At 40.9% G+C, this 26557-nt stretch overlaps 1 protein-coding gene across 4 annotated transcripts in view; it reads left to right on the top strand.

Moving 5' to 3' along the window:
- The window catches only part of LOC116988581 (protein tyrosine phosphatase type IVA 2), a 67988-nt gene extending 44849 nt beyond the window's left edge, over positions 1 to 23139 (top strand). For 2 of the 4 annotated variants that reach the window (XM_033045424.1, XM_033045427.1), the window contains 5 exons: positions 5097 to 5677; positions 6753 to 6845; positions 12962 to 13092; positions 15985 to 16059; positions 18577 to 23139. In XM_033045424.1, the coding sequence (XP_032901315.1) occupies positions 5582 to 5677; positions 6753 to 6845; positions 12962 to 13092; positions 15985 to 16059; positions 18577 to 18688 (507 nt within the window). In that variant the 5' untranslated portion in view covers positions 5097 to 5581 and the 3' untranslated portion in view covers positions 18689 to 23139. Of the gene's footprint in view, positions 1 to 7; positions 118 to 5096; positions 5678 to 6752; positions 6846 to 12961; positions 13093 to 15984; positions 16060 to 18576 lie in introns of those variants that run through there. The other 2 variants (XM_033045426.1, XM_033045428.1) reach the window with 2 other exon arrangements.
- Positions 23140 to 26557: the final 3418 nt, after the last annotated feature.

Here is a 26557-nt window from a genome sequence, read left to right as displayed (position 1 = left end):
CTTTCAGATGATTGAGGAAATAAAAATTTCAGTTAGGGACCATAATTAGAGACTTGAGTACAAACCACAGTAAAACAGCATATTCATTCATACTCAGGATTTCACAATACTTCTGAGGTAAGTTTCTAAGTTGCTACAAAGACTTTTGGTTATGATTTGTTGAAGCCCTTTTTAACTTTCTCATCTGCACTTAATGGATTCCAGACGGCAGCGGAGTTATTCTCTTCATAATGGAGCTGATGTAAAACATAGGTGAGAATCTGCTGACAAAAAAAATCTACATAGATTCATTGAAGCCTTCATTGAAATTTAATTACACTAGTTTTCAGTTTAATGGTATATTAAAAATAGAACAGTATTTCAGTTTAAAAACCTGCTGTGAGTGGTCTTTACAATAGCCTTTTGGAGATTTATTGAACTGGTTTCTTCGACAATTTTAGGAGTTTGTGAAGCAGGTCTTAATGCAGTTAAAGGTTGCGGCTGACATTGTAAACTGTTTTATAGTCCACAGACTGAAAGGAGAAATTGTTAAGGAATACCTAACCAGTAAGTGGGAAGAGCAGCTGATGTCTTTGAACTAGGAGCTTTACAATGCTTATTTTACCATTAGAGCAGCATTCCAGAACCATGCATATATCCAGAGATGAGCTGCATGCTGTAAGAGCAGATAGCATTTCTATTCAAGGTGTAGTTGATGTGCAAGTTGTTTTGTAATTACTTTCTGCAATATGATTTACAAAATTTGTGAGCTATTATTAACCTGAGGATATTTTTAGAGTAGGGAGGGAAAATAAATCTTATCTGGAGAAATCCCTTTTTCAAGTCCCTGTTGTCGACCTCACGGTGAAATAGCCTGACACCAACAGCCCATATGGGATCACATAGGTAGACACCTGGGCAGCACTGAAGAACTGCTACTACTTTCAGAGCCCTTCCATATATTTTTTATTTTTCTACATTCATGAAGATAGAAAGGTGTCAGGGTAAAGATGTATTATGTTGTCGTCCTTGAAAACAGCGTATGGAGTAGATGTTGGAAGGCTTTTAACTCATCAAGTACGACATAACAATGGCGTGATATTGATATCAAATTTGTGTGAATCGTTGGTTAAGATCAAATGGAAAAGTGTTTGATCAATGTTATCCTGAAATTGAAACCCATCTACCATTGCTGCTGAGATCAACTAGCCAGTACAGACTTAAGATTGAAACTTGTTGCCTCTTGATTCACACATCCGTATGCACATCCAGGTGCTGTTCTGTGCTCTCTGGTAAATGCCATGTTTCGATTACTCTTATTATGTGTCCTGATTATTTGCTCTTCTGTCCATGATCCTTGCTATGACACCTAACAAGACATTTAGTAGATCTGGAGGTAGAAGGAACTATAGTGTTGGAATCTTGTGTAAAACACAATGTGTTGAAGTAACTAAGCAGGGAGGGACAGACTGAAGAAGGGTGCCGTTCCAAAACATCGCCTGTCCGTTCCTTCCATAGATGCTTCCTGACCCGCTGAGTTACTCCAGTTCACTGTTTTGCACACTTGGCAGATTTTTTTTTCTCTATTTACATATGGTGCAGCTGTAATGTTTTTCCACTTTAAATGGCAGCGAGTTTTTTGTGAAAGAAAATGAAACGGCAACATGTTCAAGTGAGTTTATTGTCATGTGTCCCTGTATAGGACAATGAAATTCTTGCTTTGCTTAAGCACACAGAAAATAGTAGGCATTTACTACAAAACAGATAAATGTGTCCATATACCATGATATAAATATATACACACATGAATAAATAAACTGGTAAAGTGCAAATAACAGAAAGTGGTTGTTAATAATCAGAGTTTTGTCTGAGCCAGGTTTAATAGCCTGATGGCTGAGGGGAAGTAGCTATTCCTGAACCTGGTTGTTGCGGTCTTCAGGCTCCTGTACCTTCTACCTGAAGGTAGCAGGGAGATGAGTGTGTGGCCAGGATGGTGTGGGTCTTTCATGATACTGCCAGCCTTTTTGAGGCAGCGACTGCGATAAATCCCCTCGATGGAAGGAAGGTCAGAGCCGATGATGGACTGGGCAGTGTTTACTACTTTTTGTAGTCTTTTCCTCTCCAAGGCGCTCAAATTGCCGAACCAAGTCACGATGCAACCGGTCAGCATGTTCTCGACTGTGCACCTGTAGAAGTTAGAGAGAGTCTTCCTTGACAATCCGACTCTCCGTAATCTTCTCAGGAAGTAGAGGCGCTGATGAGCTTTTTGATAATTGCGTTAGTGTTCTCGGACCAGGAAAGATCTTCAGAGATGTGCACGCCCAGGAATTTGAAGTTCTTGACCCTTTCAACCATCGATCCGTTGATATAAATGGGGCTGTGGGTCCCCCTCCTACTCCTTCCAAAGTCCACAATCAGTTCCTTGGTTTTGCTGGTGTTGAGGGCCAGGTTATTGCGCTGGCACCATATGGACAGTTGCTCGATCTCTCTTCTGTACTCTGACTCATCCCCATCAGTGATACGCCCCACAATAGTGGTGTCGTCAGTGAACTTGATGATGGAGTTCGCACTGTGGTTCGCTACGCAGTCATGGGTATAGAGTGAGTATAGCAGGGGGCTGAGCACGCAGCCTTGAGGTGCTCCCGTGCTGATTGTTATCGAGGCTGACACATTTCCACCAATACGAACAGACTGTGGTCTGTGGACGAGGAAGTCGAGGATCCAGTTGCAGAGGGATGCGCAGAAACCCAGTTCTGCGAGTTTGGTAACCAGTTTGGAGGGGATGATTGTGTTAAATGCCGAGCTGTAATCAATGAATAACAGCCTGACATATGAGTTTTTGTTGTCCAAGTGGTCCAGTGCGGAGTGGAGGGCCAGCGAGATCGCATCCACCGTTGATCTGTTGTGGCGGTACGCGAACTGCAGTAGGTCCAGGTCGAGGTAGGAGTGGTAGGTCAAAATGGAAATAGAACCAAAGGAGATGCAATTAGAAAGATGACATTTTACTGACTTGTTAGAAAGTTAAAAAAAACAACACGTTAAGGATGATAGGAAAAAATATTTCTGATGGTGTCATTTGTGAAAATGTCATCAATGGGAACTGTTGCGTGAACTGGCTTTAGGCATGATGTGTTTTTAAACTTTACTAATATTGCTTAATATTTAACCACATTTTGATGTTGATTGCTAAACATTGTACTGTGTACTGAGGGGATTTTGTACAAATAGGGCATAATATACTCTGTCAAAAGAAATTTCTATTATGTAACCAGAACGGAATGATGCCGGAAGTAAATTTGGTGTATAGTAACCAGAGAAAACCAAAATTGCAGGTTACAATAGCAGAGCCAAAATATTCTAGAGGAAAGGGAGGGGACAAAGGGGCTATTTATGTCACAACCAATTTAGGGCTCAGACAGCCCACGGATGACAGTCAAATAATGTGTGCGAACCTGCAGCTGCCCAATTGTTTTTAAGTTGCTTCAGGCTGCTCTGCTGGCTTGGTTAACTTGATCTGTCGCTAAAAGACTACTCTGCAGGCTGCATTGTTTAATCTGTTTAACACTGAAAGTGTGGAGGCTTGTGGTGTAACCTTTTTATAACTGCCACGGTGATGCTTACAGATGCAGAACCTTGGAGATGTTCTGGGCTTTGGAGCCAACATCAGCACATTACGCTTACTTTATGAGCCCATTCTTACAAAGAATATTTTAACCCAAAACTTATTTCTGGTTAGAATTTATTGCTCCTGGTTTCCTCGGGTGCAGCCTAACCTCGAAGCTGTCATTCTTTTGACAAGTTCCATATTTCTGCTGGAGTGTCTGCGATCTACTGACTCAAAGATATGCCCTTTTATATGAGATTTCTAAAATTATATTATTTTATGACCCTTTCTTACTTGGCATTGTTTTTTTTAAATCCAGAATCTGTCAATTTACCAGTTCATCTTTGGCACAAGTATGTGGCAATGTCCAAATAGGTATACATTTAATCTGCCAATTAGGTGTGCAAATATATTTGAAAGCCTTGTAATTTATTTGGAAGCGCTGATGTACCATAACAACAAAATTCTCTCAAACATTAAGCATGTAACTGGGCTTCATACTTTAAGTTCCGGTTAACAGCTAGTGCTGAAAGGCTCTGGGCCGTGTGTGTGTGTGTGTGTGTGTGTGTGTGTGTGTGTGTGTGTGTGTGTGTGTGTGTGTGTGTGTGTGTGTGTGTGTGTGTGTAAGACTAGCCTGCCATGTAATTGCAGATCTTAAGCTGCCTTTCAGATTTACAGGAGCTTGCTAAATTGAGCAGTTTAGGTTGAACCTTGGGCATGGATGGTTAGGGAAGTTTATTTTTGATTTGATTAATTCAAACTGCTGCCAAGATGAGAACTAAATTTTCCTGTCAGCCCTAAGCTTGTGTGCTCTCTTAATTATTTTGCAGCAGAAATAGGCAGTTTTTATTTCTTTCTTCCTGATTTTGGTTAAGGTTCTTTTTTGCCTATTCGAAGTTTGTATACTTCGATTTTTATTCCTGTGGTTGTCGTTTTGCATATGATATATCATTGTTTGTTTTGCTAAATATATTCTCTGATATGGAGAGAAATTGTGACAGAATTATGGATGTGTGTGTTTCCAATGGCACAACTAAGTTTTTGAAGCTATAAAGGGCATTTATATTACATGTTTATTTGGCTAGTTAATGTCAGTGGAAATAAGCCTGTTTTCATTATTGCTGCTGGGAATTATATGCATGTGGGTACATGGCAAGGGCAATATGGCTTTGGATGTAATGCTGGTGTCAAAATCTCACTGGCTTGTATGTAAACAATAATCAATTTAAATAAAACACTGAAGGAAACCTTGTAGATTCACAAAAGTCACAGTGGCTCCAAGAAAAGCTGAAGGAAGGCTTTACAAAATACACGCATATTTTGGGATGTTTGGGATGAAAATCCTGTACGCAACTGACAAACTGATTGCCGTGCCATATGTCTTAATTGTGCATGACTGTTATTGCTTGAGTCTATTGCCGTTCTATTCCGTCAATATTCAAAATATATTAAGAATGGTGAATATATTTTTGGCTGTACCCGTTTCTAACCGATTCTTCCTCTTCCTCCACAGCAATTCAGCGGTATTTCCGGTTGCTCATTTATGGAGTTTCTGAAGGGCAGCAGTGACTATTGCCAAGCACAGCACGGCCTCCTTGCAGACAAGTGAACTTGGTCTCTGCTTTCAACTACTCCATTGGGAAACTACCTTAAACGGAAAAGTGGCCTCAACAAACTGGGATTCCTCTGGATACTGGATTTAAAATTGGATAATTTGTGAGAAGCAGAGAACGGTTGTTCTTTCAGTGACCTTGTCTGGATGGGGTAAATCTACTTGTGTTTTGTGCACTTGGATGCTTTGAGAAGCACCATTGCACGGAGACACCAACTTAAAAAGTGCCAGGTTAAACTGGACTTGACATCCTATGTGCTAAATCCAGCTGTGAGTGGAGGTTTAAAAGCACAAGCACCAACAGTGAAAACAAACTCGGTTCTGAGTAGTCTCTCCCATTTAAAAATTTAAAAAAATTAAATTGAAATTAAAGTATTGCAGCCACAATGAACCGCCCAGCCCCAGTAGAAATATGTTCCGAGAGCATGAGATTTCTCATCACACACAATCCAACTGATGCTACCCTCAACAAGTTCACAGAGGTAAAAGCACATTTATCTTCTATTCCAACGTAGTTAACAAATATAATAGCAAGGATGCTGGTTTACCAAAGAAAGATACATAATGCTGGAATAACTTAGCAGGTCAGGCAGCATCCCTGGAGAACATGGATAGGTGACATTTTGGGTCAGGGCCCTTCTTCAGATTGTTTGCAGAGGGTAGGCGGGAACGAAAGCTGGACGAGTGGAAGGCAGGACCGAGCATAGCTGGTAAAACCTATTTGGTAAGGGATAATTGGTGAAAGGTGAACAGGTTTTTTCGATAAGCATATTGTTGGACAAAGGCCAGAGATGGGGGGGGGGGAAACAGGTGCAAGCTAAAGTGATAGAGTTGCAACTTAGGAAGCTTGAGGATAGTAACGTTACAAATTGTGAAGCTGGAGAAAGGAATACAGGGGGGGGGGGGTGGGAGAGAAGAAGAAGAACCTTTCTGTCCCGTGCATCCTCCATCACGAGGGTGAGGTCACACGCAAACTAGAGGAACCGCACCTCATATTTTGCCTGGGCAGCTTATGAACACTGAATTCTCCAATTTTAGGTAGCTTCTATAAGCTTTCTATGACAGCCTCCCTTTTCTTGCCCAAGCACCGTCCCCTTCCCCTTCTGGCCCCAAAGGAGATGTTAGAAGGAAATAATGAGTCATTCTCAGGCAGCCCCTGAGAATACTGCGTGTTAAAACAGGAAACACTTGAATGTTGCGACTAAATAGGAGCCACTGCTTGTTAGACACTAATAACTCGTTTGACACTTCTGCAATGTACTTGTGATTTTGTTTGCTTCTTGTGTGTAATCATGCTAAAGGATCACAGATTACCATCTACAGAATAGCCTTGGGCCGATGTTCGAAAATTAATTCTCAAATACATTAGCGTCATTAATTTTGTACAAGTAAATAAAAGATTCAAATAGTTTTTCATACGATATATCATTGTTTTGCTAAATATATTCTCTGATATAAAGAGAAATTGTGACAGAATGATGGATATGTGTGTTTCCAATGGCACAACTAATTCTCCAGAATCCTTTTTTTAATGTAAACTATTATTGTACCTTCCAGGAGCTCAAAAAGTACGGTGTTACCACAGTGGTCCGAGTTTGTGAGGCCACCTATGACAAAGCTCCTGTTGAAAAAGAAGGTATCCGGGTTTTGGTGAGTAATTATTAATTTCAATTACATTAAAACATGTCCGAGTGCAGGATCAAGGGGCGTGAGATTCTTTGGAACTTCACGGTCATCTTCTTGAGGGCACTCTCCCGTAATCCAATCTGGAAAGACATTGGACAAAGTTGCAAAAAGTAATGCTTAAAAATAGATCATTAGAACCAGTGAGGCAATCTTTTTATCTCTGTGGCTGGCGATTGGGCACTGAATACTTATTGCAAAATACTAACAGGAAACTGAAGTGTTAATACACTGTAATGTACTGCTTTGTTTCTTTTAAATACAAGGGAGTAAAGAGTCTACAAAAGATGGGCAGTCTCCTGAGGAAGTAGAGGCGTGATGTGCCTCCTTGCTCTCTTATCAATGTGGTTAGTCCACAACAGATTGCTGATAACATTTATGATGAAGAGCTTGCATTCGGTCAACTTTCCACTCCGCCATCTTTGATGCTTATTGGGGCATGTACTCCTCCACGTTTCATGAAGCAAATAACTAGCTCCTTTGCCTTACAGACATTGAGGAAGAGGTTATTGTCCTGAAACCATTTTACAAAGTTCTCTATCTCCTTCCTGTACTCTGTCTCATCATTATTTGTGATCTGGCCCACCACAGTAGTCTTATCTGCAAACCTGCAATTGGAGTTCGAGCTGAGTTTGCCAAACACGTTTGCGAGTGTAGAGTGAGCATAGTGGGGGGACGGAGAACACATCCTTGCGGGGCACCGATGCTGAAAATGATTGTGGAGGAGGTGTTGTCACCTCTCCTCACTGATTGGGTCTGTGGGTCCAAAAGTCAAGGATGAAATGGCAGATAGGTTTCCTTTTATTATCACTTCTTACGTTAGTTTTCTGCTCTTCTGGCAACGGGTAATGTTGTTTCTCACCATCAACAAAGTTTTGCTATAAACTCTGCATTCCTGGAAACAAATCCAGTTTCTTCTGGTTAATCCGATTGGGTTCTTCGGAAACCGCAGATGAAAGATATTTTTGTTTTAATGGTAATCTGTATACGTTGTTCCTGGAAAGTGATTTGCCAGTAAGCTGTGACAAAGTCCCTGGTGTTCAAGAAGGAACTGCAGATGCTGGAAATCGAAGGTACACAAAATTGCTGGAGAGGAAGGGGAGGAGACAGCAAGGGCTAGCAAAATTGGGAGAATTCAATGTTAATGCCATCCGGGGACCTTGCGTCCGGATGGCATTAACATTGAATTCTCCCAATTTTGCTAGCCCTTGCTGTCTCCTCCCCTTCCTTAACCCTCTAGCTGTCTCCTCCCACCCTCCCATCCGCCCGCCCTCGGGCTCCTCCTCCTCCCCTTTTCCTTCCTTCCCCACCCCCTATCAGTCTGAAGAAGGGTTTCGGCCCGAAACGTCACCTATTTCCTTCGCTCCATAGATGCTGCTGCACCCGCTGAGTTTCTCCAGCAATTTTGTGTACCTTACAAAGTCCCTGGTGTTTGTTTTCATTTCCCCTTTGTCTTTTTGCCTTTGTACTCAGTTGACGAGATTAGTAAAACCATGCCGAGTGCTTGAATGGTTAGTTATCAATGGTCCTGCAAATTGCTTATGATGGGACTTGGACACTAAATTAAGTTTTTTTTTGTGGTTTTTTTTTGTAGATGAGAATGTCTTCTGTTAGTCTGCAAGGTTAGAACAAACATGTTCAAACAGATTTAAAGGAGTAGCAGCTGAGTGTTACACCACATTGCATCTTTTGCATGCGTCCATCCTGATTCATCCATACAAAGTATGCCATAATGTTGTAATCTTGGCTACACAGCTACCTGACAGCATATTTTTAATGGCCGTTTTGCAACTATTTTTTCAATGGAATGGCTGAAAGGCAGTAAGTTGATAGAATGGCAGCAATTATTTATTAAAAATCATATTGCGATTCTTAACAAGAGATGTGAAGTGTCATTTCCACTTAATGTTAGAGAGCCTGCAGAAAGAAAAAGTTGACACTTGATGCTACAGTATTGTCTGCTAGTCTAAAACAGTGAGTGTTAATCTAAAACTGAGTGTTGATATAACGTTAAGATGCATATAAAATCATTTAAAAGGCATTTCAACATGATAGATTCTCGATAATTAGCCATTACTGATACTATAGACAATAGGTGCAGGAGTAGGCCATTCGGCCCTTCGAGCCAGCACCGCCATTCATTGTGATCATGGCTGATCATCCCCAATCAGTACCCCGTTCCTGCCTTCTCCCCATATCCCCTAACTCCGCTATTTTTAAGAGCCCTATCTAGCTCTCTCTTGAAAGCATCCAGAGAACCTGCCTCCACCTGAGGTGGAGAATTCCACAGACTCACAACTCTATGTGAGAAAAAGTGTTTCCTCGTCTCCGTTCTAAATGGCTTACTCATTCTTAAGCTGTGGCTCCTGGTTCTGGACTCCCCCAACATCGGGAACACGTTTCCTGCTTCTAGCGTGTCCAAGCCCTTAACAATCTTATATGTTTCAATGAGATATCCTCTCATCCTTCTAAACTCCATAGTGTACAAGCCCAGCTGCTCCATTCTCTCAGCATATGACAGTCCCACCATCCCGGGAATTAACCTTGTAAACCTACGCTGCACTCCCTCAATAGCAAGAATGTCCTTTCTGAAATTAGGGGACCAAAACTGCAAATTTGCCAGTGTTACTTTGAATCCCTTCATCCAAATCATTGATGTATATTGTAATTAACTGCAGTCCCAGCACCGAGCCTTGCGGTACCCCACTAGTCACTGCCTGCCATTCTGAAAGGGACCCGTTAATCCCTACTCTTTGTTTCCCGTCTGCCAACCACTTCTCGATCCATGTAATACATTACATCATGGATAGAAAAACTAGGATATAACACGTCAATGATTGATATTTCCCTTTTTGTTATTTGCCAAGTATATTTACAATTCCACTTTTTTCTATCTTTATAACCTGTGGACTATCCTATTGCAATTACCATATATTTTCTTTTATAAGTGTACACATTGTACTTCTGTCTCACAGAAGGTTACATCATGTTTTTCTACTGTTGTTATTTAAAAACAGCTATTCCACTTTGTTTTTCCAAATGTGCTCCATAACGTTCAACTCCAACTTCAAGGAATATAAAGAAAGCAAGGAATAGCACAAACAAAGAATTAGGAGGACCAGAGCGGCAAATCAGATTAAAGAGAATCTAAAGGCATTTTATACGCAAATGAAAAACAAGAGGGTGACTGCCGAGAGGGTAGGACCAGTAAATTAATGGGGGAATTTGTGCTTGGAGTCAGAGGATATCAGCGAGGTTCTAAATGAGTATTTTACATCAGTATCTCCAAGAAGATGGACAAGGAGGATAGTGAGGTCAACGTGAGGTATACTAATCATCTGGGGCAGTTTGAGATAGAGGTGGAAGTGGTGTTGGGTGTTTTGAAGAGCTTTAAGGAGGATAGGCCCCTGAGACATGATGGGATCTATCCCATGTTATTGCGATAGGCATAAAAGAAGATTGCTGGGGTTTTGACGAAGATCTTTTTTGCCCAGTGGACTGAAGAGTACTCAGTGTTGTTCCATTATTTAAGAAGAGAAATGGGTTTAATCTAGGAAATTATAGGCCGGGGGGTCTTGCATCTTTGGTAGAGAAGCAATTGGAGAAGATTCCTCAAGATAGGATTATTTACATTTGGAAGAGAATGGGCTAATTGGGAACAATCAGTATGAGTTTGTGCAGGGTAGGTCATGCTGTAAAAACTTGATAGATTTTTTTTGAGGAGGTGACAAAGATGATTAAGGCAGTGGATATTGTCTATATGGATTTTATTTTGGCATTTGACAAGGTTCATCAAGGTAAACTGATTCTGAAGATTGATGTATGAGACTCATAGTGATTTGGTAGTTTGGATTCAGAGTTAGCAGCAAACAGAGGATAGTGGTGGAAGGGTGTCATTCTGTGACCGGTGGTGTTCTGCAGCAAGCCGTGCTGGGACATCTGTTAATGATGGACATCATTGACTTGGATGAAAATGTAGATGGTTTGGCATAACATTGGAGGACATAAAAAATGGAAGAGGTTATGGACCATGAAGAAGACTATCAAATGATACAGAATGAAATAGATCAGTTACAGATATGGGTGGGGTAATGGCAGGGGGAGTTTAATCCAACCTAGTGTGAAGTGTTGCACTTATTTAGGTTAGTGTGTGCACTTCTGGTCGCCCCTTTACAGAACAATGTGGAGGTTTTGGAGATGGTGCAGAAGAGGTTTACCGGGATTGGATTAGAGGGTATTAACTAAAAGGAGAAGTTGGACAAACTTGGATTGCTTGAAAAATAGGACTAGCCAACTGGGTCAGCATGGGCAAGATGGGCCAAGGGGCCTATTTCTATGCTTCATAGCTCGATGACTCTTGACAGGGTGAAAATTCCAAATGCAGAGGGAATAGCTTTAAAGTAAGATGGGTAAGGTTTAAAGGAGTTTAGCTATTTTTGTGCAGGTAGATAGCTTGGAAAACGCTGCCAGGAGTGGTGCTGGAAGCAGATAAGATAGTGACATTTAAGAGGCTCCTAGGTAGACACCTGAATATGTAGGGAATGGAGGGATATGAATCGTATGCAGGGAGAAGGGATTCATTCAATTCACTGCAGTGTGTTATTGACTCCGGTTCCTCGCTGAAAGTACAGATTCCACTGCCAGGATACGCCATTGTTATCTTCCCCACCAAGTTTAAATACTGACATTTCATTATGTATCCCTTTCTCCAAGGCATTGGTGGAACTTTCCCCATTAGACCTTTTCTGCCGAGGTACTGATTGACATCTGTACATAAAATAACCCGTTAAGCTTCGTGCTTATTTTCCTGCTGGTATTGTCAGTTTGTATGAAGCTTGACAGTAGTGCGGATAATGTCATCTTGGTCTTGTTTTTAAATTTAGTTAGCTCATGCAATGCCCTTGGGGGACCTCCTTCCTGTTCCTACCCAAGTTGTTTTGTTTCAGCGTGAACCACAACAACTATGTTTTTCTTTCCAAATTCCTTTCCTATTATCTTGAGAGATCTATTACCTTGGCACCAGGTATGCATCTCGCCATTCATTATTTGCATTTATCGCTACCGAGGATATCATCTGTCCTCCAAACCTTAGAATGTCTGGCTTTTGCTCATTCTACTGTTGGTCAATCAAAAAGGTCTGAAACTGAGTGTGCTAATCTATACATAACTAAAACTCTCATCTTGGTATCTTCCGGTTTGTGGTGTTTTTACATTTGCGCAAAAACGGTATGCAATAGTGCTATGATTACTCACCGTTCTGTGCTGCAAATGCACCAAGTTTTGTTCCGATCGGTGGTATATTTTAAAAGTTATTAAGGTTTAAAAACCTCCGCTGTCAGTCACCGGCCACGGCCCGCCTCCCTGCTGGGGCCCACACCCCTGCCGGCACGGCCCGCCTGCCTGAATATGGGTAGGGAGGGGAGAGGAGTTATGGAGGGTGGGAGGGAGGGAGTGACTGAGGGTAGGGGAAAGGAGAGGTGTAATGGTGAAAGGAGAGGTGAGGGAGGGATTGGGGGAGGGGAGGAGGAGAGGGAAAAAAAGGAGGAGGTGAGGAGGGAGAATGGGGGAATGTGGGGTGAGGTAGGGAGTGGGGAATAGAGGGAGGTGAGGTGGGGGATAGAGTGGTAGGAAGGGGAGAGGCGTGAGGGAGGGAGGGAGTGACTGCGGGTAGGGGAAAGGAGAGGTGTAATGGTGTGTAAAATGCATGCTTTCCTTAGTTTTGAAATATCCTGCTAATTTTCTTTTGACGGCTTGCCCTCATTGGACATTTAATAATTTCACACGGATCATTATGTGAAGTGACAAGTGTGCACCCACTGCTCTACATGCCATTGATTGTGTATTGTTCAAAAGGACCATGATTCAAATGGCGTGCACTGTCCATGGTTTACATTATTGCCGCTTCTATAACCATTTTTTTTCTTCCTCACAGTTTAGCAACTTATATTGCTTCATGTGTTGCATCCAACCCATTATTGGTGGTTACGCTTCCGATGAGACTGGAGTGGGCAAGGGATTATCCTCGCGATTACATGCTGCACCAATGGGTTCTGCATGAGTCTCACATTTCTCTTTTGTTTTAGGATTGGCCATTTGATGATGGAGCTCCACCTCCGACCCAAATTGTGGATGATTGGTTGAATCTGTTGAGAGAAAAATTTCTTAATGAGCCTGGATGTTGCATAGCTGTGCACTGTGTGGCAGGACTGGGACGGTAAGAAAGAGTTCACACTATCATTTGTTAATGTAGTGAATTTAATAAAACAAAACACCAATGCCAGCAACGTGATCCCAATCCCAACTGCTATTCCAAAGGACTCAATGTAGTTTAGTATATTTTGCTATTTCAGTTTGTTTGCCCCACCTACCATGTTGCCTGATCAAACCACCCAAATTATGCACATCACCCTGATCTTGTCAATGTGGGTCAAATGTAAGCATATGTTTTGTTAGCAAGTGCTAGCTAGTTCCCAGAGCTTTAACTGGTCCTGTCAACGGGTAACTATGACCACAACATTTTAGAACTGCTCATCTGGAAATGACACCTGTGATACAACAAACATTGTTCCCTGTGTAGGAAGGAACTGCAGATGCTGCTTTGCACTGAAGATAGGCACAAAGTGCTGGAGTAGCTCAGTGGGATAGGCAACATCTCTGGATAGAAGGAATGGGTGAAGCTTTAAGTCGAGGTCCTTCTTCAGACCTGTAGATTAGTGGCTCATGTTATGTCATGCTTTTATAGTTACGCCCACTAGCTTATTAGCGTCGAGGTCTACTGCGCTCCGCAGCATGAAATTAACTCTCAAGTGAGAGCTTGTAGTTGTTTATTCTAAATAAACAGTGTATAACCTGACAAGGTGTGAGGTCTTTATTATTACAAGGACTCTAAACCAACAAGACCTGAAGGAGGGTTTCGACTCAGTCACCCAACATTGTTCCCTGCTCTGAAGAAGACTCCCAACCCGATATGTCATAGTCTGAAGAAGGATCCTGACCCAAAACATCACTTACCCATGTCCTCCACGGATGCTGCCTGACCCATTGAGTTACTCCAGCGAGCACTTGGTGTTTTTCTGAAGATACCAGCGTCAGCAGTTCCATGCGTCTCCAAGCACTGTTCATTGTTGCTTTTCAGAAATGAATTACTTTGGTGAGGGCAAGTCTGCAAGAATGAAATAATATATTGGAATCCTAATGCTTTGCAAACTTTTATAAACAGCACATCGGGGTATCATTACCTCCAAATACTGGTTTGGGAAATGTGGTATTTATGCCATTAATATGTTTGATAAACCATTCTGTGACCAAGAGTGGCTGGAGAGACATGGAAGGAATGTTGTATTTGAGAAAGAAAATTGAATAAGATCTTGAGCAAACTAAAATAAATAAATTGGAGGATGATGTGGAAAAGCAGCACAGAACACGCTTTAAAATTGTGGTGTTGAATTTTGCTTAAGCATTAGGCAGTCATTTTGTTTTGGTAAAGTTGAATCGAGGAAATTTCTACATCTATCTATACTATTACTAAAACTCTCATCTTCACCACTTCCGTTTTAAAAAAGATTTTTTTAAATTTGGGCAAAAGTGGTACCCTATATCGCTAGGATTCTTTCGCCACCTTACTCATCGTTCTCCTCTGCTCCGAATACACCAAGTTTTGTTCCGGTCGGTGGAATATTACAAAAGTATTGACGGTTTAAAAAATCGTGAGAGTAGCAGATTGGTCTTCTCGCCTGTCTGTCACCATGAAGGTAACGCCCCTTCCGGCACCCGCTGGAGAATAAACCCCGGAGGCGGGACTGAGTCCACAAATCGTGCTGATTGAATCCGCAAGAGTGGAGTCGAGAACGCCGCTGTGTGGAGTCGGGAAAGCCGCTGCCTGGAGTTGGGAGGTGCTGCGTGGTGCCGCAGCCGGTGGCGGCTGAGTGGAGTCCCTCCCCCCACCCACACACCCCCCTTCTCCCCTCCCCCTCCTCCCCACACACACACCCCCTCAACCACACCGCCCCACCCGACAACACCCCCCTCCCTCACACCACCACCACCCCCTCCCCCACACCCCCCACACACACCATGGTGGAATATTGCATTGGGGAATGGGTTGCATTGGGGATCCAGGCCTCCCGTGTGACTGGTCCCACTCAGTCTACTAACTTGCTAAAATTAAGAAAATGGATTTGGGGCAAGTGTGTTAACAACAGTGTGCAGCAGTAGAGTTGTTGCCTTACAGCAACAGAGACCCGGGTTCGATCCTGACGATGCTATCTGTACGGAGTTTATACCCGCATTGGTTTTCTCCAGTTGCTCCGGTTTCCTCCCACATTCCAAAGACGTGCAAGTTTGTGGATTAATTAGCTCCTGTAAATTGCCCCTAGTGTGCAGGATAGAACTAGTGTGTGGGTGAACGTTAGTCAGCATGGGCGGTGGGCCTGTTTCCAAGCTGTATCTCTAAACTAGAATTGCTGAAAAAAAACTTTGAAGCACTATTAGAAACGCAAAATGACCCTGAAGTATAGTCGTCCAGTTTATTGCAATATGCACAAATATAGTGAGACACAGATACAGTGAAAATCTTATCTGAACATGATAATACCAAGTTTAATGTTGTAGGACATTCAAACTTCAAAATATATAACTTAAAAAGGATTACAAAAGAAAGACGCAAAGCGCTGGAGGAACTCGGTGGGTTGTGCAGCTTCTCTAGAGAACATGGATTGGTGACAATAGGGGCCCTTCAGACTTTAGAACACTTCAGATTTAATAGCATTAATAATTGAAACACAGTATATTATGAATATAACTTGATGTTTTGATTTTTGTTTGATCACTGCCACTTGCAAAGGAGAGTTTAGAGAGGAGCAAACAAGACTGACCCCAAGTTAAGATATTTTGATGCTTTGTATAAATGGTATAAATTAAATCCATTATACTGCATTATACTGCATTTAAATAAGATGGTGCATAATTGGATAGAAAGAGAAGATATTTGTTACGAAGAACTGGGTTTACTGAGTTTTGCTCCTATTCTCTATTTGTGGCACTGATCGCACAGCCTGGCCGAACAAGCACCAGTATTACTCAGTCTACCCATTTTCTTGTACTGCAGAGCTCCAGTTCTTGTTGCACTAGCATTGATTGAATCAGGAATGAAGTATGAAGATGCTGTTCAATTTATACGGCAGTAAGTATACCATGGTTCTCATTTGCAAGAATGTTTAAAATTGTGCTTAAGCCAATTCTTGTAGGTGGTTTGTGTAACACAATTGCATTTTGTGTAACTGATACATACTATAAAGCCCTGAGTTTTTTTAATTGTTACAGTGCCCTGCATAATGTTTGGGACAAAGACCTATCATTTATTTATTTGCATCTGTACTCCACAAGTTGAAATTTGTAATTGAAAAAATTGCATGTGGTTAAAGTGCACATTGTCAGATTTTAATAAAAGTCATTTTTATACATTTTGGTTTCACCATGTAGAAATTACAGCAGTGTTTATACATAGTCCCCCCCATTTCAGGGCACCATAATGTTTGGGACACAGCAATGTCATGTGAATGAAAGTAGTCATGTGTAGTATTTTGTTGCATATCCTTTGCATGCAATGACTGCTTGAAGTCTGTGATTCATGGACATCACCAGTTGGTGAGTGTATTCTCTGGTGATCCTCTGCCAGGCTTGTATTGCAGCCATCTTTAGCTTATGCGTGTTTTGGGAGCTAGTTTTCTCTTCAGCGTATGAAAGGCATGCTCAATTGGATTCAGATCGGGTGATTGACTTGGCTACTCAAGAATTGGCAATTTTATAGCTTTGAAAAACTCCTTTGGTGCTTTAGCAGTATGTTTGGGATCATTGTCTTGCTGTAGAATGAACCGCCGGCCAATGAGTTTTAAGGCATTTGTTTGAATTTGAACAGATTGAATTTGTCTATACACTTCAGAATTCATTATGCTACTACCATCAACAGTTGTATGATCAATGACAATAAGTGAGCCAGTACCTTCAGCAGCCATACATGCCCAGGCCATAACACCCCAACCACCGTGTTTCACAGATGAGGTGGTATGCTTTGGATCTTGGGCAGTTCCTTCTCTCCTCCATACTTTGCTCTTGCCATCATTCTGATACAAGTTAATCTTCGTCTCATCTGTCCACAATACCTTTTTCCAGAACTGTGGTTGCTCTTTTAAGTACTTCTTGGCAAACTGTAACCTGGCCATCCTATATTTGCAGCTAACCAGTAGTTTGAATCTTGCAGTGTAGCCTCTGTATTTCTGTTCATGAAGTCTTCCATGGACAGTGGTCATTGACAAATCCACACCTGACTCCTGAAGAGTGTTTCTGATCTGTCGGACAGGTGTTTGGGGATTTTTCTGTATAATAGAGAGAATTCTTCTGTCATCAGCTGTGGAGGTCTTCCTTGGCCTGCCAGTCCCTTTGCAATTAGTAAGCTCACCAGTGCTCTCTTTCGCCTTAATGATGTTCCAAACAGTTGATTTTGGTAAGCCTAAGGTTTGGCTGATGTTTCTAACAGTTTATTCTTGTTTCTCAGTCTCATAATGGCTTCATTGACTTTCATTGGCACAACTTTGGTTCTCATGTTGATAAACAGTTATAAAAATTTCCAACGGTGATGGAAAGACCGGAGGAAAGACTAGGTGCTGAGAGCTCTCTTATACCTGCATTAAGGAGACAATTAAACACGCCTGAGCAATTACAAACGCCTGTGTCCCAAACATTATGGTGCCCTGAAATGGAGGGGACTATGTATAAACACAGCTGTAATTTCTACATGGTGAAACCAAGATGTATAAAAGATACCCTTTAATAAAATCTGACAATGTGCACTTTAACCACATGTGATTTTTTCTATTACAGATCTCAAATTGTGGAGTACAGAGGCAAATAAATCAATGATGGGTCTTTGTCCCAAACATTATGGAGGGCACGATCTGATCATAATTCGTGCAATTTTACTGCAACTGTTCCAAAGGTGTTCGCATGATAAGATTATTTCTGATGCGGTGATTGTCATGTAGGAAAACTTAGTAGTTAATTTACCCCAGCAATATCCCACAAGTTGCTAACACAGAGGCAAGACACTACCAACTGAGGCAAACCTGTATAAGTACAGATTGATGCAATGATTTTGGTAGGACTCCTCTGAGACCAAGTTCTTAGCCATTCCAGACAGATGGCAGAAATATTTTGTCTGTTGGCACCAAGATGCGTATGAGATATCCATTATACTAATCGTTGGATATACATTAACAAAGAAAGTCCCCTATTATATAGTTCACTCAACGGGTATAGACTGACTAATGTGGGAAATTAGTATATATTTTGTAATAATGGAAGATGTTCTATAGTTTCTATTTAATTCTATTTTGGCAGATGATTAACTTGCCAACTGCAAGAGATACAATTTAGTATCTTTAGTCAAAAATCAGTGTCAGGAGTGCTGGAGTTGCTCGTATGACATTTCCAAAAGGAACACTGAAATTGACCGGTTATTGCACAAACCAATTGTGAAATTAAATAATTTGTGCATGTTAAAATTTAATGCCACTTTAGAAAATGTGAAATTCAGAATACAGAAGGCTTTGTTAAAAGTTATAATTCTGAAGTGCAGTTCACTTGGTTTTGTTATAGATTGTGAATTTACTCAAATCATATTATTGCACTTCTTGCATTTCAGGAAAAGGCGTGGAGCTTTTAATTCAAAGCAACTACTTTACCTCGAGAAATATCGGTCAAAAATGCGTTTGCGCTTCCGATCCACTAATAGTACCAGCTGCTGCATCCAGTAGCACTCTCAGACCGGACTAGACATCCTGGTGACACGAACACACAACCGAGACGTATCCACACTGTGGTGAATTCAAGACCGTCGATCTTGGAGTGAATTTTACAAAAAGAAATCTGTCATTGTGGTGAAGGAATTGTGTATGTTTCATATTATAATTGATCTTATCAGGGAGGTTCAAACAGTCTGTAAAGAAAGGAATTCACTGCCTCTGTGTGCAGGAGGTTGAGATTATGTCTGTGCAAAGCCCCGGCACTCTGTCACCTCACCTTGTAAACCTCACTTGTATTGCACAAAACTTGCTGAGGATATGGTTTGATGCAATAGTTTCTCCTTCTGGTTGCAACAGGTAGGCAAAATAAAAGGTGGAATCTGGCACTGTAATTGTTTTGTATTTGATTTCTGGAAATAATGCCAACCCTTTGCAGTAATCATTGTTTTGATTTATAATTTTTTTAGAAAACATGAGAATTAAATCTGGACTAATATCTGTATTTTTATTTTTTATTTTTTTTAATCTGCCAACCTTTTCATCCAAAATGTTTTAGAAGCAAGGAGGAATTTGTCCTTTTTCCTTTAAAACAAAACCTGAACAATATTTGGTATGGGGTAGCCTATGCAATGGCATTCTGGTGTACATGAAACATTATCAAAAATCTAAAATGGGTTTATGTTTGTTTTTACAACACTGGCTTTCCGTTCCATTTGTGGAAAACACTCCAACTAATGCTAATGTGATTAAGAATTTTATAACCCAACTGGATGATGTGCCCTGGGTAATGTGGCATGGAGTAGAGGAACAGAAGAAATTATCACACTGTGGGGAAATTAAATGGATATGTGTCACTTGGTCAGTGAGTTGTATGTGTAGGAAATCCTTGCAGAAAGATAGTTGATGGGGAAGTGCACTCCACTGTGCATCTTGCTGTACAATGCAATTTTCTGTGGTCCCCGAGCACAGTACAATGATGCCTCGGCAATGTTGCTTAATCATTTGTTACCAATTCATTCAGTTTTTTTTAAAGTGGCGAGTAAGTGATGTGAATTGGGGCAGGCAGTGAGGTGAGAATGGTGCAGGAAGATCAGTCTGTTTCATATCTGCACAAAATGTCGCTTGAATGGATTTGCCAGCTGGCTCAAAGAAAGCTTGGAAGTGAGTGGATGGCAGAAGTTCATATAGAAAAGGGTGGGAATGCTTAAATAAAAACACATGTCTGACAACGGACATTTTTTTTTGGTGCTCCCATTAAATTCATAGTTTTTTTCTGGGTGGTTTTGTATGTATTTAACACTGATCCCTCTTAAAAATTAAGCTAGCAAATGTTTCTATAAAACCATTTTTCAACAAATCAAAGAAGAAAATTGAGCTGGATTTATTTTAATTTTATTCACTTTCATTCTAGGGGAAGGGCAGGAATTTTGTGGGATGGCTTGAGTAAGGTGACAATTATGTATATAATCCCTGGGGAAGAGAGGTACTTTGTTAGTTGGGTCTTGAGATCAGCCTTGTGCTTGAGGTGAAAATACTTCTGAATTATGGTTGAATTTTAAAAAATATTTTCTCGTTAATATTTTCAGCTTGAATTTATCTGTTGCAAACTGTTATCTCTGCACTGGGATTTTTTGTGTTACAGAAAGCTTCACTACTGGATGAACAGCAGCAGATGTGCCAGCCAAATGGTTTAAAGCAACTGCATTTGTTGCTTCAGTAAACAGTTTTGCATTTAAATCCTACAGGTGTGGCTGGTGCAGAAGCTCTGTCACACATGTGGCCAAATATGCAAAGTTACACTGCTATGCATGTACAATTAAGATTCTGCAGAACTTATGGCCAGCCTTTTTATTATTTATTTAAAAAAAACCTTTATTCAACCCCACCTGAAACAGGAGGGAGTTTCAAAGTTCCTCTCCAAATGTGAGGTTAAGGTGTTTTTTTTGCCTTTGCTAGGTAACGTGGGCTACATTTGTACCTAAGAGGATTTCCTGTTTTGGAAACATTTTATGATCTTGCGCACTGCCTCTTTGCTGCCATCCTTTAGCTGTGACCTGTATGCTCAAAATACATGTGCAAGGCCCAGTACAGAAATGTAGTGTGTAACAAAGTTCATCAAAGGCACCTGGTAAATGCTCATAATCTTGGTCCTATGGGCGGGGGCACCAGTTTTGCAGCAACTCTCGTGTCATGTTGTAATATGCAATATGTAACAAATCATGAAAGGAACTGGGTAGCAATACCATACCAGTTGGATTGTCTGAAGCCTGGCTAATCATTAACAGTGCTTGGCTGTTGAGCGTGAACTTGTACTGTTTTTAAACCTGATTTCAAATGAATATTTTTACGCCATGTTGAAATTGATGCATCCTTCGAACAGTGTTAGTCCTAAAATTATCCTCCACTAATTCATCATGCTACACTTGTGTGATTTGCCTTTTTTTCAATACAAGGTAAAGCTCTTGCTGCATTTTCTAGACCATTTTTTTGTATATCTTCAGGTTTTTTTAAGTGTCCATCACAAGAAATTTGTTATTTGGTGAATTCCCATGCCTCCTCCTTAAAAAAAAATCCAAAGGATTTTGCCTTAATTTGCAGCACAATGAATGTGTCAGAATTCCAATTCTATTTCGTCCTCGATGTCCTCATACACATCGTTAAATGTCATTAGTGGGAATGACATCCGGAGTAGCCACAACATTAAGAAGCACACAGACTTGAATCAACTGTACCACATGTTTCTGAGACAGAAAATTGACCGCTCTATGTTTTGGGGCATTGCACTCTGACTTGGGAATTCTGGGCAGCTTTATCATCAAACTGTTTTCACACTTCCTTGGATTAATTTGCAACATCAGTTACATAGTAGGCTGACTTGGGCTCTTTGGATGCCTTGCATTGCTGACTTAACTGTAGGGAATGATTTATAAGTCAGTGTGGAGGCCTTTATGGGAGCAAGAAAGCACACCTGCTTTGGGCAGGCTGTTTGGGGCAAACCACTTTTCCGTACAAACCTAAATGGATCAGGAAAGAAGGAAGCCAATTAAGGTTGACAGAAAGGGAGGGGAAGGGACGGGAAGCTGTCTCTCCATGTATGGAAGTTGGTGGTGTAATTTGATTTGCCCTTACTTTGGAAGGACAACATCAAGTATTTAAGTGTCACACTTGTAAACGTTGGATCTCCAAAATCCTGCCATATTGGACTCTGCACTAATTCAATTGTGATCCTTAGAAGCTGAACCAAGTTCACATGGTCATATTTGCCTCTTTCTTCAAGGGTTTTGTCAACTCTTTCTTCAGTAAGATTGAACTGGTTCGAGCATTGAGAGGGCTTGATATGGTGCAACACATGTTGTATCTTATGCTTTGGAAATGAGTTGAGGCTCTTGACGAAAACGTGTGCAAAACATTCATCGGCACAAATATTTGGGTGATTTTTTTTTTTTCTGTCCTGGAACTGGTTTCCATTTTTTTTTTTTTTTTTTACAACCATCCGCTGGGTACTATTTTATTTGTGTACATCTCATTGCGACAGTCGCTATTGGCATTAAAAAATATAGACCAGTTGAATAATGGACTGGCGCTCATAAGCAAGGTACTGCAACCACCATCTTTTCAAAGTGGGTTATACCTGGATCTTTCTAGTGATGAGCTTTGATATCCCAACTCCAATACACATGTCCAGATTTTTCTGTGGATTTTCATGTTATCAAACTTGTGCTTTTGGCTGCTAAAATAAATGCACAAGAGTGAAAAGATAACATTTCTTTTCACAATTTCTAACTGTTCACATTTAAAATCAATATGCTGTCATTTCAAAATGAATATACTATTCTAAATGGTGATTTTTATTGAACTTAGTGATGCCTGTCCTGGAAAGACCGCATTCCTTTCAATTGGCTTGTTTGGTTTCTCAATCACAAAAATAGTTAACCAAATCTGAAAATTCAGCAGACCTTGGAAATGTGATATTTCCAGTTTAAAATGGGCACTGTGTGTGTGTGTGTGTGTGTGTGTGTATGTGAGAGGGAGAGAGTGCTGATGTTTGTGGTTTGATTTACGCTGAAAAGTGCATTCTTTAAAATGACGGAATGACATAACTCATTAATATCCTAAATCAGTCTGTTTGAAAGACGCTTATCTGTCTTTGCTGTGGATATTTTATGTATGCCTGGTTTGGGAAAGAGGAGGCGTGTATGTGTGTTTGTATGTATGTATGCGTGTATGCATACTAGCAATCACTCAGCTTTATAAAAATGTATTTTAAACCAATTATGTTCCAAGTGTACTTTATCTCACTTTACAGAACAAAATGGCATTGGAAACGCAGCTCATTATTGCAGGAAAACTGCCCCTGCTGTGAGCTGCTCTTACCTTCTTTGTAGACCAAATCTCTCTTGAATAGTATTCTGGCATAAATCCTGCTTTTGTTGATTTGATATTAAAGAGATCAATTGACTCTGGCTTTAGAGCTCTCTTACTGTGTTTTTGTTTCTTTTTGCAATTTAATCATTCATTGGGCTAATGCTTTTCGATATATTTATAACATTGGCTTTCATTCTGGATTCAGTAATCAAGATGCCAAAAATCAGATCTGTCATCTACTTCTCTTTTTAATAAAAACTAAAGACTGTGCAAGGCCCATCAATTCGGCCTCTAAGGGCGGCCATGCTTGTGTTTAAGCAGGAAGGGCTGGAAATGAAGGACACTTGCTCATGTTTGATGGAGGAAAATTTCATTCACTACCAGTAGTTTTCAGAGATGCAGCAGAGAAACGAGCCCTTCGACCTATCAAGTCCATGGCCACCATCGATCACTCGTTCCCGCTTGTTTATTATCCCATTTTCTCATCCGTTACCTGCACAGTAGGCAATTTTACAGAGGCCTACCAACCTGTATAGGAAATAACTGCAGATGCTGGTTTAAATTGAAGATAGTCACAAAATGCTGAAGTCACTCAGCGGGACAGGGTAACATTTCGGGTCGAGACCTTTCTTCAGACTGATGTCAGGGGAGTGCACGGTACAGAGATAAAATGTAGTTGGAGACAGTAAGACAGGTATGAGAACTGGGAAGGGGAGGGGATGGCAAGAGAGGGAAAGCAAGGTACTTGCAACTCAAATTCATCAGCTTGAGTGCATTGCTGTTGTGAACAATTTGTGACCATTAATTTTGAGTAATAGAATGGATCACTTCAAGTAGCCCTTGTTTTCCCTCTCGCTCCATCCCCTTCCCGTTTCTCCTAGCAGTCTTACTGTCTCCGACTTCATTTTATCTCTGTACCGCCCACTCCCCTGACATCAGTCTGAAGAAGGGTCTCAACACGAAACGTCACCCATTCCTTCTCTCCAGAGATGCTGCCTGTCCTGCTGAGTTATTCAAGCATTTGGGGTCTATCTTCAACCTACCAACCTGCACGTGTTTGGGTTGTAATGTGGAATAGAACATGATCGAAATAAAAATTGTCTTTAGCGCCTGTCGCAAGCATGATGTGAACTCGCATTCTCCTGAGTTGGGCAACTGCATTATCACTGACCCATGTCTGATACCTACCAAATAACTGAGGTGATTGCATTGCTCAATTAGGTCAGATGTTGTACTAAAACTTATCCCAATCACGTGACTACTTTTCAATTTAAATTGCATTTTTGAATTTACTGAAATTAAGTTCTGGTTTCGAAGCAATTTTGTGACCTTTACATAATATCTCTTAAGATTCGACCAATGCTTCAGTTTGTCATTAGGGTCTGCATTTGCACAATTAAACATAATTAGATGGCAACTTTGGTGATTTTATTTCCATCTGTGCAAGGTGCCTTTCAGATCTGCCTCACGAGAGTCTTGGCAGTCAAGTACAAAGATTATGTTACACTACTTAAAGCTCACTCAACATGTGAGTCGAGGTTAGTGAATCTCAGCCAAGCAACCTTCCTGGCTTTGAAAGTTCCGTCCTGTGTCAATGCATTCTCAACATTACTGTTCGGCAATTTTAAAAGTTAAAATAAACTTACTTTTATTCCTCCGCCTCTTTGTATCTCAGTCAAATTTCCTCCTATTCATTTTGCTTTGTGTTATTGATTTTTTTTATTTGAATTAAATTAAATATTCAAATTGATCATTCTCAGGCATTGTACTCATAATTTTTAAGTTTGACTTAAAGAAACACTACTTGAGCATGCCAATAGTGACCTATATAAATCACAAGACTTTAAAAAATAAATCAGCCTGTATTTTTAAAGTTACTACTCAAGCCCACAATATCGCTGGGTATTTGTAACTGGTCAGTGAGCAGTGTTCCTTTGTCAAATCCAGCCCAGTGAATATCACTGAATCAACTTCAATCAATAGCAATGCACCAAAATATCACAACGCAAACTGCATTGTTTTAAATGCCTGTCTAGGTAATTGATTTCACAGGTATGAAAAATTCCACCACGGTACTTGCAACTCTCAAATTTATTAGCTTGAGTCCATTGCTGTTGTGAACAATTTGTGGGCATTCATTTTGAGTAATAGAATATAGATTAGAGTGATGGAGCCCAACTGTGATCGACATGCTGGAATCCTGAGCAAACAACAAAATGCTGGAGGAACTCAGTGAGTCAGGCAGCATCTGTGGAGGGAATGGGCAGAGGATGTTTGGGATTTGAAGGGTTCCGACTATCGTCTGCGGATTCCAATGTAAATTCCTAGGAGTAAGTATCACCAGGAACTTGTCCTGGACCACCCATGACGAAGCAATGGCCACGAAAGCACACCAATGCCTCTACTTCCTTAGAAGGCTTAGGAAGTCCCCAACAACTCACCAACTTCTGCAGATGTGCCATAGGAAGCATTTTATCGGGATGCATCATAGCATGGTTTGGGAACAGCTCCATCCAAGACCGCAAGAAATCGCAGAGAATTGTGGACGCAGCCCAGACCATCACACAAACCAGACCAGCCTCCCTTCCACTGGCTCCATTTACATCTCACACTGTCTTGTCAAGGCCACCAGCAATATCGAGGACACGTCTCACTCCATCTTCTCCCCTCTCCCATCAGGCAAATGGTAGAAGTGTGAACCTCCAGATTCAGGGACACTTTCTTCCCAGCTTGTTATCAAGCCACTGAACCAATCTATCTACAGCGAGAGAGCGGTCCTGAGCTACTATCTACTTCATTGGAGACCCTCAGATTGTATTTAATCGGACTTATTAACTAGACTTTATCTTGTGCTAAATGTTATTTCCTTTATCATAAATATATCTGCATACTGTGGATGGCTTGAATGTAATCATGTATTGCCTTTCCATTGACTGATTAGCACGCAACAAAAACCTTGCACTGTACCTTGGTACACGTGATAATAAACTGAGCTAAACCATTCCCTCCACAGATGCTGCCTGACTGACTGAGTTCCTCTAGCAGTGTTTAAGAAAGATCTGCAGATGCTGGAAAAATCGAAGGTAGACAAAAATGCTGGAGAAACACAGCGGGTGAGGCAGCATCTATGAAGGGAAGGAAAGAACTTCCTCTAGCACTTTGTTTAAGGCTCAACATTTATATTGTCTTGTTTGTACAACTGACATTAAAAAAAAACCACATCAGCTGGCTGACCTTGTTGCAGCCTGCGAGATTTGAGCCTGTTCCCCTCATTCAAGTTAAGTAAGTAAGTTTATTGGCCAAGTATTCACATACAAAGAATTTGCTCCGCCCACAAGTAACTACATGACATAGTGACAGTTACGAATGACTCAGAAAACACTAAACATTCATAATAATAAGACATTAATGATAAAACACCATCTCTGACCTCACTTTGTGCATAAGTTCAAAGGCCATTAATTCATTCTCTACATTCAGAATATTCTGAAGAGGATATAGAGTTCCAACGGACCA

This window comes from Amblyraja radiata, chromosome 27 (assembly GCF_010909765.2).
Source record: "Amblyraja radiata isolate CabotCenter1 chromosome 27, sAmbRad1.1.pri, whole genome shotgun sequence".
NCBI lineage: Eukaryota > Metazoa > Chordata > Chondrichthyes > Rajiformes > Rajidae > Amblyraja > Amblyraja radiata.
This window is presented reverse-complemented; position numbering and strand designations above follow the sequence as displayed.